This window comes from Lasioglossum baleicum, chromosome 14 (genome assembly GCF_051020765.1).
Source record: "Lasioglossum baleicum chromosome 14, iyLasBale1, whole genome shotgun sequence".
Lineage (NCBI taxonomy): Eukaryota > Metazoa > Arthropoda > Insecta > Hymenoptera > Halictidae > Lasioglossum > Lasioglossum baleicum.
Genome location: NC_134942.1, coordinates 7674230 through 7687427, shown reverse-complemented (window position 1 = coordinate 7687427; position 13198 = coordinate 7674230). Strand labels below are relative to the sequence as shown.

General features: G+C 42.8%; 1 protein-coding gene across 1 annotated transcript in view; it reads left to right on the top strand.

Annotated features, from left to right (window-relative positions):
- The window catches only part of Hgtx (HGTX homeodomain transcription factor), a 34688-nt gene extending 24622 nt beyond the window's left edge, over positions 1 to 10066 (top strand). The window contains exon 4 of the mRNA XM_076438087.1: positions 7324 to 10066. Coding sequence (XP_076294202.1) covers positions 7324 to 7521 — 198 coding nt within the window. The 3' untranslated portion in view covers positions 7522 to 10066. The remainder of the gene's footprint in view (positions 1 to 7323) is intronic.
- The last annotated feature ends 3132 nt before the right edge of the window (positions 10067 to 13198 follow it).

Here is a 13198-nt window from a genome sequence, read left to right as displayed (position 1 = left end):
AAGGCGAGATGAATGGATTCAAGCAATTGTCATTTTTACGACAGGTTGTTTAATATATTTTGCAGACTGAACATTTTTTTCTATTGTTTGAAATTACATCCGCTCAGAATGCATAAAATCCAAGATTAAATCGTGAAGATTTTGTTCTTGATGAGTAAACGAGTTTTGCTTTATTCAAGTCTGCTTCCATCCCGTGACAAATGAAAAGAAATTGATGCCAGCGTTGTATAATAAGGAAGGATCGCACAGCCGCGTTACCGCTCAACGTCCGGTGTAATCCGTCGCGTTACAATGTTTCCTGTTTGCACGAATCCGCTATTTGCGAGCCGGAAATTAACGATCGGCATAGATTTCGTTGTTGACGCTGCGGCGAACGACAGTGATCAACACAAGCGGCGATACTAGGTTCGAAGCTGCGTGTTTGCGAACGTCTGTTGGCCGACCACAGACTTTCCTGTCGTTCCTATTGCGTTGGATTATGATCGAGCTGCTGGAATAAGCTGCCGCAGAGATTAGAACGACGTATTCTCTCCTGCAATCATTTCCAATAACAATTGTCGCAACAGACGCTGGGTGTGATCGAATTTCTCCATTTTAATTGCTCGCATTTTTCTAATGATGTTCAAATAACCTTAAAAATATTAAAAGCTACTTTAGAGGTTGCAGATAGGGTTGCCTGCTTTCCGATAAAATTCCAAGACATTCTCCACTGAAAAACCATTTAACATACCTGCTTTTTCAAGGAAAACTTTTTTTCACGTACAAAAAATAGTATAGTGTGCAACCACTTGTCATAACATTTGTCATAGCTAGCTTTCCCAGGAACTTTTTTTTCGTGTACAAAAAAATAATAATACAGTCTCCAGACAATTCCAAGACATTCATTCAAGATTTTATGCATTTATGACAAAAATGGGCACGAACAATTTAAAAGAGTGGAGGTATTGAAAAGATTTAAGGCCACCAATGTACTAGTTTCACCTTAATAAGATAATTAAAAGAAGAATGAAATTTTTATTTGGCTTCTGTGTCTTGCAATCAATGCAAACATTTTTTATTTTGCGTCAAGATCACCAGTCTAGACATAACATACCTGGTTTTCCCAGAAAATTCTTTTCATGTACAAAAAGGTAAAGCGGCCCCTAGATGATCAATATTATCGTGCAATATATTGCTGGCTCGCCCACACGAGACAATATTATTGCCCAATAAGTTAGTGCACGACTGATGATACTGCAGTTAACATGTGGAATAAAAAGAAAGCAAGTTGTGTGGCAATTGCATTAGTTGTAGCTTTAAAAAAGGAGAAAAAGAAGCGCAGGTGGATGAAGGAATGGTTTAAAAAAAGAAATTAGTACACTCATGAAAATTTGCAAGTAACTCTGATACACCTCGATACACTCTAAAATGAATTTTCTTTCTTCCTCATTTATCTTCGTGGCTATATTTGAAAATTCAATGTTCATAATTTAATGATAAACTCAGTTTACGTTTTTTTCAGTATTCATATAGTTTTGATTCCGTATTTCATTTCGAAATTTCAGCAGTTAATCAATTATATCTGATTGACGATTACAATTGAAAGGAATGTAATCGTTAACCGCAATTAACGACTAAAGTAGGAGATTAATTATTAATTGCGATTAACGATTGAAGTAGAAATTTATTCGTCACTCATTGATTAAATTGTTGCCCAACTCTGGTCGGCAACCCTGGTTGAAGACAGCAATGTTTCCATTCTACAGGGAGCGTGAAAAGCATGGCGGAAGGTGGCTCGAAAGAGTCGCGAAAGGTGGAAATTCGTGGAAATTCGGCGAAAGCGCGGCCGACCTGAAAAATTTATTGCGACGCGTCGATAAAACGGAGCCGTTTGAATGACAAGCGGGCTCAATGACGCGCGAGGCGTCCGAGTCAGTGTCGAGCACGATTCTCCACGCGTCATTAAGCATCGCGCGCGCTCCAAGAGCCGATCCGCGCCGCCGCGCCGGATGAATTTCATTTTTCCGCTATCCGGTGCGCAGGAAATCGGTGGATATTCTGCGACACGATTCTGAATCCATTACGGAGACTCTCCGGGACCTTTGAATAGCATTAATCTCTGGCCGAACGAGTCTACTTCGCTGGGTCTGACGTCGTTCGTAACTTTAAACGTCTGAACCACACTGTGTCAAATATATCTGTGAGAGAAGATTCTTCCAAAAGACATTTTGAAACGTGAATTGTGTAAAATGTGAATGGTGGAAACGGTTCGTTAAAAATAGTCGCGTGCGAAATCGAAAGGAAATTTTAGTAGGGGAGTGGGGACGAGAATTAGGACGGCGCTGTTGATTAATGGTCATTTGTTTTGTTGTTATAACGACGCTAATTTCGAGGACGGTCTAGATCCGCAACGTGCGTGATCGGTGCTTAGCCAGCCGCGACCACGCCGACCGCATTCAATATAAACACTCTCATTTGGTAATATATCTCATTAAGGCCTCATTGATCCACCTCCCGATGAATTTATCCGGTAGTTTCCGATGATATGCGAACCCGATAAAAAGCCCGGGCGCAGTTGGTTTATTACGGTCGAGCCGATCGATGCATAGAAAAGTGAATCGAACACACCGCTCGGCCTCCGCGTAATTAAATGACACCGAGAGCGAAAGAGAGGGAGAGAGACAGAGAGAAAAAGAGAGAGAACAGACCGTCGCCTTTAATTTTTATCCATTCGCTCTCTCCGAGCCCGGGCGTCATTAATATTCGATGTTTCGGGCGTCGAGGGGGGGCTCTCGATTTAATCATCGAGTCCTCGATTACGTCTTTCTCTTCCCCGGGAAACACCCCGGGGGGCGGGTTTTATTGGCGGACGGGAAAAGTGGACACGCAGCAGCGCGGAATGATAGAACAGGAAAAAGTAAAAGTCGAGGAGAAGAACACTGTTGAACGATGCCCAGGGAAATTTGACAGGACGGAAAATCTGAATTGGAAAGGAAATCCGAGGAGAGAGTGTCGTCCTCTCCGAGAATTCCAATCGAATTTTTATAAATAACACCGGAATGCCTTCGATTCTTTTCCGTTCGCAGAAATTCTGCTTTTGCAATTGCGCGTAACAGCAAATTTGCAACGAACAATGGCGGAAAGTAGATCAAGCAGCAATCGAATTAACAGGGGCGTTTCAATCGTCGCGCGATCAGATTGCATTTCGCCGGGCGTCTAGTTTCGCGGAGGGTGGTTGTCCGCGAAACGACGCGACGCGTGTCCATGTAAATTTTCTGGATCGCGTATCGAGATGTGAGTCACGCGTGTAATCTTTCGCATAGTAAATTATCCGGCGATATCAACGAGATCAGATACCGTCGGTATTATCTGTTACGACCTGGTCCGAGAGGGGATGTTGAACGAAACGCGAAGAGAGAGAGAGCGAGAGAGACTGTCCAGAGGGAAACAGAGTGTCAGAGGGGGGTGGTGCAGAGCGAGCGAGGGAGACAGAGAGATCGACACTCCGGTATAAGGGCTTTGCGCAGTTATAAATGCGGTTTTGTATCTGGCTTTACAGGACAAAGTAATGGGCTTAGATAATCCTGATTTAATAAATCGAACAGTTGCGAGCAGCTAAGGCGAAGGGGTGCGCGGGCACGAGTTAGGGGAGGCGTTCACGTTTGCGAGCAACGGCTGCGTGACTAATGCGTTCAAAAACAAGACGAATGACTCGCCGGGAAGATCTTCCTCTGCATTTACATTTCACCACTATATTTCTTCGCCGGGAAAAATCCCGAAAATGCCGAACCAAATCTCGCGCATTATCCCAGCCCCCGACGAGAGAGAGAGAGAGAGACCTGGTACATTTTTTTACGGCCCGGGATTTGTAGCGGACCAGACTCAGCTGTGGCCATTTTTGAGGGGTCGCGAGCTTAGCTTTTTTTCACATCTGCGAGCCAGGTTTGCGGCTTCGCGATTATTAACGCCGATCCGATGCTCGTTAATAGAATCCGCCCCCTTGTCACCGGGCCCACCGACACCCAATTACACGTCGCCGTGCGGAATGGCGATTTTGCTTATTTTTTAATTATTTCAGTTTTGCGCAGCGGGGTACAAAACGAATTTCTTCGGGCAATTGCGCGTGGCCAGGACGGTTTTAATCGGCCGTTCTAATGTTATCGTTCAATTTGAGGGCATGTAAAGCGCGGAGATTTTAATGGGTTATTATCGGGTACTTGCGTCACGTTTTGGCCCCATTACGGTCTATTAAATTAGAGGTAATTCCTGGTTAAACAGCGCGCGCCTCCACCGGCGTTATCCGAAAATCAATTCTTACGGAGCGTGTGCGTGTGCGGAGGACAGAGAGAATCGTTTCGTTCGAGATAAAGATAAATCGAATCGCGGCCAAGCCGTTTATCATCGAATCGTCCGTCCGTTTTATACACGTTGCCCGAACACGCCAGCCAATAAATAGAGGAAACACGAGCGACCGCTGCGACTCCAGCTATCCGTTCGCCTGTTACGATCATTTCTAACGATAGAGAAAGATTTTAATGAACCCCCCGCGTGTGTCCGGAAGTACGTCGAAAAACCTGCGGGATGAAGATGTCGGAACTGTTGCTCGGACGTAAAACGCGTCCCTTAAAAGTCGAGTCGCGATCCTCGGGCAACGCCGCTCGTAAATGAAAATCGAATTTCTGATCTCGGGAACGAGCCTGGACTTTCAATCCAGAATCCGAGTCGGGTGTCACACTGTCTTCGCGGACTGCCGATAAAAATTTATCCCTGGCCGTTTCAGTTCCAGCTTTCTTTTTCATTTCGCTAACCCCCTCCACTCGCCGAGCTTTTTCTTCCTTTCTTTTTTTTTTATTGCGGGCGACGATAAAACGTCCGATCGATCAGCCGCGATCAACATATCGTGCGGGGACATCGAACGAATTATTGAGTCGGCCAACCAACCCCGGAAATATTTCTCTCTCGCCCGATCCTTGATAAGGGATGCTCTCGCCCCTCGGATCTTCGGATTTTATCAATTACCTACGGTCAGCCAAGGTGGAGATTCAACTGGAGAATTTTCACGCCTTTCCGATCTGGACGTTTTTATGTTTCGGCACTCTAAATTCTAGCGGAGGCGTTTTTGGTATGAGCTATCGTTTTTTACCACGCTTATTTTAAAATATTAACTTGCCGTGTTGTATGCGTCAAATTTTTTAATCGAACTTTAAACCACTTCCCATAGTCCAATCTTGCTGAAATTTGGTATACACACTTGCTTCAGATGACAATAAAAGTAGAACATGAAATATATAAAAAAAACTTTTTTAAAATGCACTAAAAAGGAGAAAATAATTTTTATCCTGGTTTTTCCCCAAAATTTTAAGCAGTTAGTTAAAAATTTCTGCTGTTATAAAATTAGTGTCGGAACAGATAGAAAAATTTAATATAAATTCATACATATAAAATCATGAAATTAGTGACTATAAAAATAAAAGCGTGGAGCGTTAAACTACATGTATTGACGTGATTTTCGTGGGTGCTCCAGGCTTTTATTTTTGTGGTCACTAATGTCGATTTTCTTTAAATTTATATTAATTACGTATATATACTATATATAATTACGAATAATTTATATTAATAATAATAATAACAAATAAATGGTAATTTTATTTAAATTTATATTAAACTTTTCTATCTATTCCGACACTAATTTTATAACAGAAGAAATTTTGAACTATTGCCCAAAACTTCCTGGAAAAGTATTATTAATCATTTAACTGGATTCGGTATTTTATGGAGAACCAGGAAAAAATTGTGCATTTTAATACAAGCGTGGTTCTTAAACAGTTTTTTAAATATATCTTTTTATATACGGTTATGACATATAATATTGAATCAGACAAGCAGTGAACAGTAATAACAGTAGTGCACGATTAAATTTACACGACGCAGGCCCACTCTTCTGCCACCGCTCATTTAGATGATTAAGATTCAGAACGAATATTTAACCGTGCATTAGTTGGTGCACGTGTGCGAATCGATGAAACGAGTACAGAAAAACGAAAAAACCGAAGTGCTGTTAGGTTAATGCGACCGGAGTCGGGCCAGTAGATGGTAAAAAATGTAAATTTGCAAATGCGGGTCTATCGCGATCCACATTTCCCTGGGAACTGTGTCCGGCGTCTTGCGTAACCTTGAAATTGGACCAAACTTATTATTCGACCGAATGAAAACGGAGGGAAACGTTCTCGGGGAAAGAAAAGAGCGGAGGATGGTGGAAAGAGGACAGCGACTTAAGGTGGTACATCTATAAAGCTCGAAATACGCGGGCAGGAGTCTGTGTCCCCGCAACAATGTATTTAATTAACGTAACGGGCGTCAGGGGAGCGGCGAGACTCGAGCGTAGCGATTGCACCCACAAACCACCCTCTATCCGTGCTAGGCGCCGCGTGACCCCACTAAACTCCACCCCCGCCTCCGCCAACCACCGGCAACCACCCCTCTCTTTTCTCGCCAATCCGCAGGCTTGTTCAATGGCCGCCAAGTCGAGAGCTTAAATTAAAGATATAAGCGCGCGCGCGCGAGAGAGAGAGAGAGAGAACGCTCGCTCGCTCGTCCCGTTTTGCTTGGCTCGCGAGCGCGCACCAAGGCGGTAAACGAATTAAAAAGTAAACGGCCAGCCGTAAAAGTTAATAGCTGTTCGGATGAAAATTAAAACACTCGGGGAATTAAGATAACGGAGAGAAAGGAAGCCAGACAATCTGGAGAGATTGACTGTGCCCGGACGCTCTCTCTCTTTCTCTCGGAAACGGCTGGCATCGCTAGCCCCCGCGAGAGAAACGTCGATTCCTCTTCAAACCACCCCTCCCGCAATCATGCTACTGCTTTCGGTAACCCCGTCGACTGGGAAACAACGAGCAAAAAGATTCCTGGGAGAATCTGTTCCACGAACTGCTTCCTAAAAATTGTTACTACTACCCCGCGCGATTCGCTTGTTTTTGATCGAGCCACCCCCTGCCTCTCCGTTTTGCTATCTGATTCATCCCCTTCTGTGTATGGAGTCTAGCTAAATGCTGCGTGTACATTGAAAAAATTAATTTTTAAATAATACTGATACCTCTATCTCGAAATACCACCCTTGAAGAATGATTTTTCTCTCTGTTTAATTTTTAGTATTTATGGTAGTACACCCCCGAAGAGAACAGCAGCATTTCGATGTTTATTATTCATCTATCGATTTCAGAGAAATAAAAATTTGTGTAGTACCCACCCGAAGAAAATGGAAGCCTTTGAAACGCGTGTAGAATTAGGGGATGTACTTGAAGGGTAACGGAACGAGTACTGACCGGAGGACTCTTGTTTCAGGTGTGGTTCCAGAACAGGAGGACAAAATGGCGGAAAAAGCACGCGGCCGAAATGGCGACGGCGAAAAGGCGGCAAGAAGAGGTGGAGGGTGTCGTCGGCGAGGGTGAGGACGGCTGCAGCGACACGGAGGGCGACGGGAACAGCGAGACTGCCGCGAAAAGGCTGAGAAGGGAGCTCGAACAACAATACAGGCATTAGAAAGTGTAAAAAAGAGTAACAAGACGATATTAATGTATAAGAAAGACGACGAGAGAGAGAGAGAGAGAGAGAGAGAGAGAGAAGTACGCTAGGTAGGCACCTATTCAAAAATAGATTATCGCGCGGAGAGATGATCGAGGCTTGGAAAATTTCATTCCGCCGTCGAAACAATCGATTCGCATAGCGCTCGGAATTGCTTCCTTCCGGGATGTTCTTTGCACGAGCCGGAAAGGGATTCGTAGCGGCGAGCTTGGTTCTTATCAGAAATTGAAGAGCGTCTCTCGACACGATGCTCAGATTTTTCCGTTCCGTCTCGAAGCGGGTTCTCGATGCTCATAGGAAGCAACCGTCGTCTGTATATATTTGTACCAAGATATTCGTACGCTTGATGACGAGCAGCGTACCGTATCGGCGGAGAACGATCATCGAACCGTGGAACTTTCTGCAGAGAATCGAGGAAAATCTCTTTCTCTGCCCGCTTTCGATCACACAAAAATAAAGGAAAACCGTATGGAAACTCTGTTAAACATCGTACGTGCGCTACAAATTGTATAAAGTTCCACGTGTCGTATTATAAATCGTTCGCAGGATATCGAACCATTCCTGCAAAAGGGAACAACCCTTTCCCTTCGGACATCCGCGGAACTACCGCCGCAGTTCGTGCGTAATTTAGTGTTAAGTGCGCCAATGAGTCCCGTTTTCGCGAATCTAGTCAGACTTGTAAATAATCGAGGGAGAGCGGACGAAGAAAATGGCGTCGTCCTGCCTTAGAATGTCTCGTTGAACGTCGTGCTTGCACGAGACTTGCTCGCTGTCGAGCAAGTCAATGGTCGAAGGAGACGAAGATGCTGCGAGGCAGACGGAGTGAACAGATCTGCAGACCCGAGCGAAATAGTACTTAGTACTTTTTTATCTGCATTCTTAAATTCTTTTCAATCCGCAGTCTAGTAATCAATTATTTACAATGTTTCTGTAACAGTTCGTTGACCCTCCGCCGACTACGTATATGGGGGTCCTCCAGTTCGGATAATCGAGGTTCCACGAAATCAGTTCGAAGAACGATGTGAAACTGTCACGAACATGTTGGTAAACGTTTCACAAAACAGCGAAATTAAATTTTGTATGAATATCGTGTGCATCTCTTTCACGTGTATCAAGGCACTACTGTACTTCGATGGAAAATAAGTTGGAAAATGTTCTCGTCGGCGGAGGGTTAATTGTTACAAATATTTGACGATTGCATAAGTTCGTGCCCGATTTTCATAGATGTCGCAAACTGTACTGCACGGCAGAGTGTAAAAAAGAATTATACAGTCACCATTCTTTTCTAATTTGATCAATAAAGTTGTATTCTTTAAAATTTAGCCAGTAGCGGATCTAACAAGTAGTAAGCGGACTAAGCGGCGAATTTTAAATAAATTTATGAATTTTTAGATAAAATTTAATGTGGAACGGTCTGAAATTGTTCATTGCATTTCTTTCTTGTTAATAAGTTTATGAGAGTTTTCTTGCAACTTCTATTTCCAACTTGAGTTTGAGGGCCCCAAAATTTTGACCGCTTGGGGCTCCTTGACTTGAGCCGCCATTGAATTTAGCCACTGAATTTTATTTTCAAATCGGCCACGAACTTATGCAATCATCCGATATTTTCTCGGTCAGCCTTCAACAATGTTTTTTCATTAAGACTGATATCTGTTAGGGTCTGTACGTGTTCGTCCATCCAACGAGCCGGTGAATCCGGCGGACAGGCGCCTTTGTATATTCTGTAGATACGATAAACGTGAATGTGATATTTAACATACTTAGTAAGAGTCCGATGTAGCACACCGGGTGGCTCGGAAGTAAGGCTTGCGAACGCGGCTCGCGACCCGGGCGAGACCTCCCCTTTTCTCTTCGTTTCCTGTTCGAATCTTTTTGTAGATACTCCCCGCAGAGAACCGGGCGAAATGGGGTTAAAACGGACGCGTCCGGTCCGACGACTGGTCAGACCTCTGTAAATATTCGAGTTTAAGTTACGTCTGGAGGGAGAAGGGACGGGACCAAAGTTCTCCCGCCAAAGTATTACCGTGTGGACGATTGTTATCGCCGCGAACTCGACGTGTAGCTCGCTATTCGAGTATCGCGAGGCCGCTGGTTCGCTCGGTTACTTCCGCGCCACCCGCTAACGTAGGTAACACCCTATTGATTTAAACAGAGAAAAGAACCGGCGAACGCAAGAAATAGGAACGTAGACGTACACGTATAAATATGTATGAACGTCCCGAGGACTCGGGGAAATCGTTGTCATCAGAAAAAGAAACCCGGACGAGCGAATTTGCGAATTTGTGAAAATGAAAACAATGTCCTCGAACGCCAGGTACACAGCGTATACGCGCTCAGTTGCATACTCGAGTATCCCGACATCGCTGTACAGTATTTAGGTAAAATCGCTAAGCGAAGGATAGAGACAATCTGTATAAAGTATTGTATAAATTATACATACGTGTTATCTATCGCTTGTGTATTATATCTCCAATTTAATAAATGGAACACATATTATGGTAATTATCAAGCACACTGCGTACCCTTTATTCCGCCCACCCTGTAAATATCTCCACTGATTCCAGGCCCAGTTTCTTCACAATCATTTTTTACGGTCGCAAACTTCAAGCACAGTTCGGCCAAAGTTTAATCAGTGATTGACAAATAAATTTCTACTTCAATCGTTAATCGCAATTAATAATTAATCTCCTACTTTCGTCGTTAATTGCGGTTAACGATTACATTCCTTTCGATTCTAATCGTCAATCGGATAATTGATTAATGATTAACTGCTGAAACTTCGAAATGAAATACGGAATCAAAACTGTATGAATACTGAAAAAAATGTAAACTGAGAGTTTTTGTTGAGATATATTTCTGTCAATTCCCATCTCCGTTCTCTGTCCCTATCCTCCCTTCTTATTACAATTTATGGATAGACCGCATGGCGATTAACTTCATCAATCGATTGAATCAATCGCCGATGTTTCAATGATTACTTTTTTAATCGTGCACATTAATCAATCAATCTTGATTAAAATTCTAAACGATTAATGCCCAACTCTGACTTCAAGTTTCAATTTTGCAATCTTTTCGGCAGAAGGTTCGATTTTGGGACCGGAATTCGGAAAGTTAATTTCTCAATGTTCTCCGGTGTTAATAGACGTTTGTCGGCGCGGCCAGATAAATCAGAAACGAAAATTACCGGAACTACCAGGTCCATTGATACATAACGACACAGAAGGGTCGTAATGATCGGCGCAGCGGTCATCAATCAACGCGAAGACACCCGAGCCACGTGGTTTTTAGCCGACACGATCAACGGCATCGCACCGGCAGACGTTGGAGGCTTGCACAGGTAGTTTGGAATTTTCTCGAAAGGCGATGATGACCATTTTCATGAAAACATGCTGGATCGTCCTCGTGTATTTTGATTATTATCAGTTCATCGACCCATCCTCATCAAAAAAGGACAACATACCTCGCTAAAAACTCTTTTACAGGAAACAAACAATTTGTTACTCAACACCTTTATCCATCCACCCCTTCAACTATTAGGTCGTTCGAAAAGTCATTTAGTTTTCTCAATTTAGAATAAGTTTTAGGACAGTTTGTTCTATTATCACTTGCGATTTTTCGGGTAACTTAACTTACCCCTTGCCCTATGCCCTACGATTTACTTTCCGGTTTCAGTGATTAGAACTTTTTTGAAGATCGTAATTTACTAAAAAAGGAGAAAATTTATATAAATTGTATGCCTGTATGTTCTCCAACAGCTGTATATTAACAAAATCAAAATAGAATTTTATTTTGGTTTAAAGGAAATTATTAACATACATTTTTATCAGAATCTGTTCAGAATCTTCATCACGAGTCAGACACGAAATTGTAAGGCAAAGGGTAAAAGATCCCATGCTCGTAGAATTTCTGTTTTTTATTAGCAACGCATTGAGTGATATGACTTTTCACGACTTCGTTCGAAATGAAATTTGCGCCGCACAAAAAACGTTGAAAAAAGCCAAGAAATAGTAATTCACAGCAAAAAAAAACCGGCACAACTTTTTCTTTCGTGCACTGCATTGGGATTCAGTTCGATTTCTATTTGTCCTAGATCTACAAAGACTATTCCCACGAAAAATAGGATTCTATTCCATTCCAGTTTCTTAAAATTTGCTAATAAAAATTGGAAATTGCATAAACATCTGCAGTCTAGTAATAACTACACGCCTTTTGGTACATTCAAATAAGTAATGATTCACAGACTCACCTTGCAACTTCTTCCTTTGTACGCAATTTACTTCTAATTGATTTTTGTGCACAAGTTTCTGAATCAAGTTTATTAAAAAAAAGTTAAACCGACTTCGAAAAAACGCACTAAAAAGTATGAAATAATTTCCATTTAATTTATGTGAATACACACGAACTTAAATATTATACAATGCAATCTTTTCGGAGAAAGAGAGAGACGGCGCAAAATTCTAAATTTTCCAAATGACAGATGTTGCTGATTATGATTTCATTGGAATATGATGGACTTGCAAATTAGTAGATGGGAAGAGAAGATACATTAATATGTGAGAGCACGTAGAAGAATTTAAGGATTTTCGTAATTTACAGTCTCGAAAATTTTCAATTTTGCGCCGCCTCCGAAAAGATTGTATCGTGTTTAAGTTCGTGTGTGTTCACATAAATTAAATGGAAATTATTTCATACTTTTTAGTGCGTTTTTTATAAAATTTTTTTATTTCACACGTTTTAGTGAAACGAGCAGAATCTGTAGAACACCGTAGGATGGTTTTTCGGTCTTATTGGTTATTTGCAATAAAAACCGCAAAGAATGAAAAAATGGAAAATTTGTTTTCAAGAGACCAATCAGGAGACATACCCTACAAAATGCAAAAGATTTCGTTCCGATTGGTCCATCCATCTCGGTTTAATCGGTAAACATACAAAAAAAAAGACACATACAGATCAAATCGGGTAACCTCTTCCTTTTTCGAAGTCGGTTAAAAATGAACATTGAATCAGATGATCCTCGCAATCTGGTCGGGAGTGAACCGGGAACGGAAGTGGCGTGGAATGCAGTTTGGCATCGGGGACCGTCTTCATGGAGGCGGCGCGGCGGTTGTTGCGAGTCTGATATTTCCGGGAGCGGAGTTTAAGCGAAGTAGCCGTGCGGAACGCGATAAACCGGTGTAAAAACAATAGAACAAGGGGCGGTCGGTGGGTGCGAAGCGGGGCGTTGGGGGCGGAGTGGCTCCTGGGAGGAGGAGGAGGATGAGGAGGTGGGGGCAGAGCAAGGGGATCGGGCATTTTCGTAACTGGTATCGATTTCAAATATACGGCACAGTGATTAATGTTACGAGAGTTTTCGTGAGTCATAAAGTTAGCATTGGTAGGTAACCCCGGCGGTCCTTATGCCTGTCGTCGTCGTTCCCTGCCCCACTCTCTCCTCCTGGAGAGAGGGAGAGAAATGCACAGGCGAGATATATCCGGAGGCGCATTGGCAGCACGAATTTATCGCGGTGTTAAGCCGTTAATATTTGCGCTGGGCCGGCTTTAAATCAATGAAAAATATTCTAATTGGAATATGAAAAAAGTTGGCGCAGTCCCGCGTGACAGAGGGAGGGGTGGGGGCGAGAGAGCACGAGGGGGT